The sequence below is a fragment of the Montipora foliosa genome, chromosome 8 (assembly GCF_036669935.1).
Source record: "Montipora foliosa isolate CH-2021 chromosome 8, ASM3666993v2, whole genome shotgun sequence".
Classification (NCBI taxonomy): domain Eukaryota; kingdom Metazoa; phylum Cnidaria; class Anthozoa; order Scleractinia; family Acroporidae; genus Montipora; species Montipora foliosa.
This window is the reverse complement of record NC_090876.1, coordinates 35991677-35993749: the sequence shown is the minus strand read 5'-3', so window position 1 is coordinate 35993749 and position 2073 is coordinate 35991677. Positions and strand designations below refer to the sequence as shown.

Below are 2073 nucleotides of genomic sequence, written 5' to 3'. Positions count from 1 at the left end.
GGTCACAGGATAGCTCCAGTGGAAAGAGATGCTAGGCGCGAGGTGCCCACGCGTAACTTAACAGCGCGAAACACACCATTACCTCCTTCAATGGTATCCGTGACGATGCCAATCTTCCACTTTCCTCTATTCTTGTCTTCGGACTTGATCAAAACGACCTCACCTACTTCAGGATGGCGAGGCTTTCCTGGATTCATCAGATGGTGATGTTCACGGAGTCCCTTCATATACTCCCCCATCCAACGTTTCCAAACTGCCTCTTTGCAGTGCTTGAGATGTCTTTCCCGCTTGCGTAAATCCTTGTTGTCCAGACGATGGGGTTCTGTCTCAGGTAGCACATTGGATTGACCGAAAAGTAAGGTGTTGGGAGTCAAAACTTGAAGTTGCACATGGTCTTCCACGTAGCTCCGGGGCCTATTATTCAACGAGACCTCCACATCTAGGATGACTTCCTCGAGCTCTTTCCACAACAGGAACCCATTTCCTATGGTTTTGTTTTAGCTTCTCTTGACTAGCCCAACCATTCGCTCGAATTGGCCACCCCACCAGGGCACTCTACTAAGGTTAAACTGCCACTTGATTTTCTGACGGCAAAGGAACTCATTCAGACATTCGTCTGCCCTCACGGTTTTGAGCCATTTCGCTGCTCCTACAAACACATGCCCGTTGTCTGAGTAAATCTTCATTGGTCGGCCGCGACGAGCAATGAATCTTTTCAGGCTTCGTATAAACTCACTGGTATCCAAACTGGGCAACAGATCTAAGTAAATCCCTCTCATCAAGCTGCAGACATAAAGCATGATATATGCCTTTCCTTCAAGATTTTTCCTCTTTCGGTACTTTAGTGGTCCTGGAAAGTCAACTGCAATGACTTCAAACGCACCTTGGCCTTCCGTACGATCTTTCGGTAGCTGCCCAGGCGGTGGAACAGCAAAGGCTTGGGCATTGAAACACTTGCATCCATGACAGTTCTTAACCACTTTCTTGGTAAGGTGTCTCAATCTGGGAACCCAATGCTGTTCCTGCACCTTTGCCATAGTGAGACCAAATCCCCCGTGGAGTGTGTTTTGGTGGGCTTCAGCGATTAGCTTATCTGCAAACTGGTGGGAATCCGGTACGTATATGGGATAATCTCCTTGTATCCGTCCTCGGCACTCCAGCAGGCCATTATCGTTTTCTTGAAGGTTCAGTTGCAGGCGATGTTCTTCGAAACTTTCACCATTTTTGAAACTTCCTTGCACTCGCCTCAGCCAGAGGAGTCTCTTCTGGTTCATCTCTTCAGTGGTGAGGGGGCCCTTGATTCTGTTGATTTCAGCTTTCCTTGAGTTGCCAAAGAACCGAATCATCCATGCACAGATTCGAGGGGTTCGCCAAAGACTGTGTTTTGCCAGCAAGATGTCTAGAATGTCTGTTCGTGCTTGTGCGATGGCAAACACTTCTCCTTTGACCTTTGCTTCCGCCTGGCTCTCGGCTGTATACGTTGTGATAATATCTGCTGGCCATAAATTTCGGTCTAGTAACCAATGAGGTCCACTCCACCACAACTTTTCCTTTTCCACACTTCCACTCCGGCTTCCGAGGTCTGCTGGGTTGTCCTTGTACTGACATGACACCACTTTAATTCTGAATGTTGCTGAATTTTGTGTACACGGTTGCTCACGAACTGCTTGTAGCTCCCACTTCCCTTGATCCAATGCAAGGCAACACTGCTGTCCAACCAACAGAACATCTCCCCTGCAGGGAAACCCTCCAATGATTCTTTAATGTTAACTATGAGATTCGTGGCCATGTGGCCGGACACCAGCTCCAAGCGAGGTATGTTAAGACCCTGCTTGGCCAAACGCAATTTCGCAGCTACCAGCCCCACGCTGTCCCCTGATGGCTGTGATACGATGGCATATACTTCTGCAGAAATCCCTCTTCCACTTGCATCGCCCAAACAGTGTAATTCAATGTTGCTGATCCTTTCTCGGTGCTTGGGTAGGGCCCTGGGAACAGAAATGTTCAACGGTAACTGGCTTTCCCACTTGATCCAGTTGCTTGGCAGTTCACCAGGAAGCTGAGCATCCCATG

The 2073-nt window shown here is 48.6% G+C and overlaps 1 protein-coding gene across 1 annotated transcript; it reads right to left on the bottom strand.

The window, feature by feature from the left end:
* Positions 1-497: 497 nt before the first annotated feature.
* LOC137968755 (uncharacterized) lies at positions 498-1346 on the bottom strand. The gene has a single exon (XM_068815251.1). The coding sequence runs from the start codon at positions 1344-1346 to the stop codon at positions 498-500; it is 849 nt and encodes a 282-aa protein (XP_068671352.1).
* Between the last annotated feature and the right edge of the window lie 727 nt (positions 1347-2073).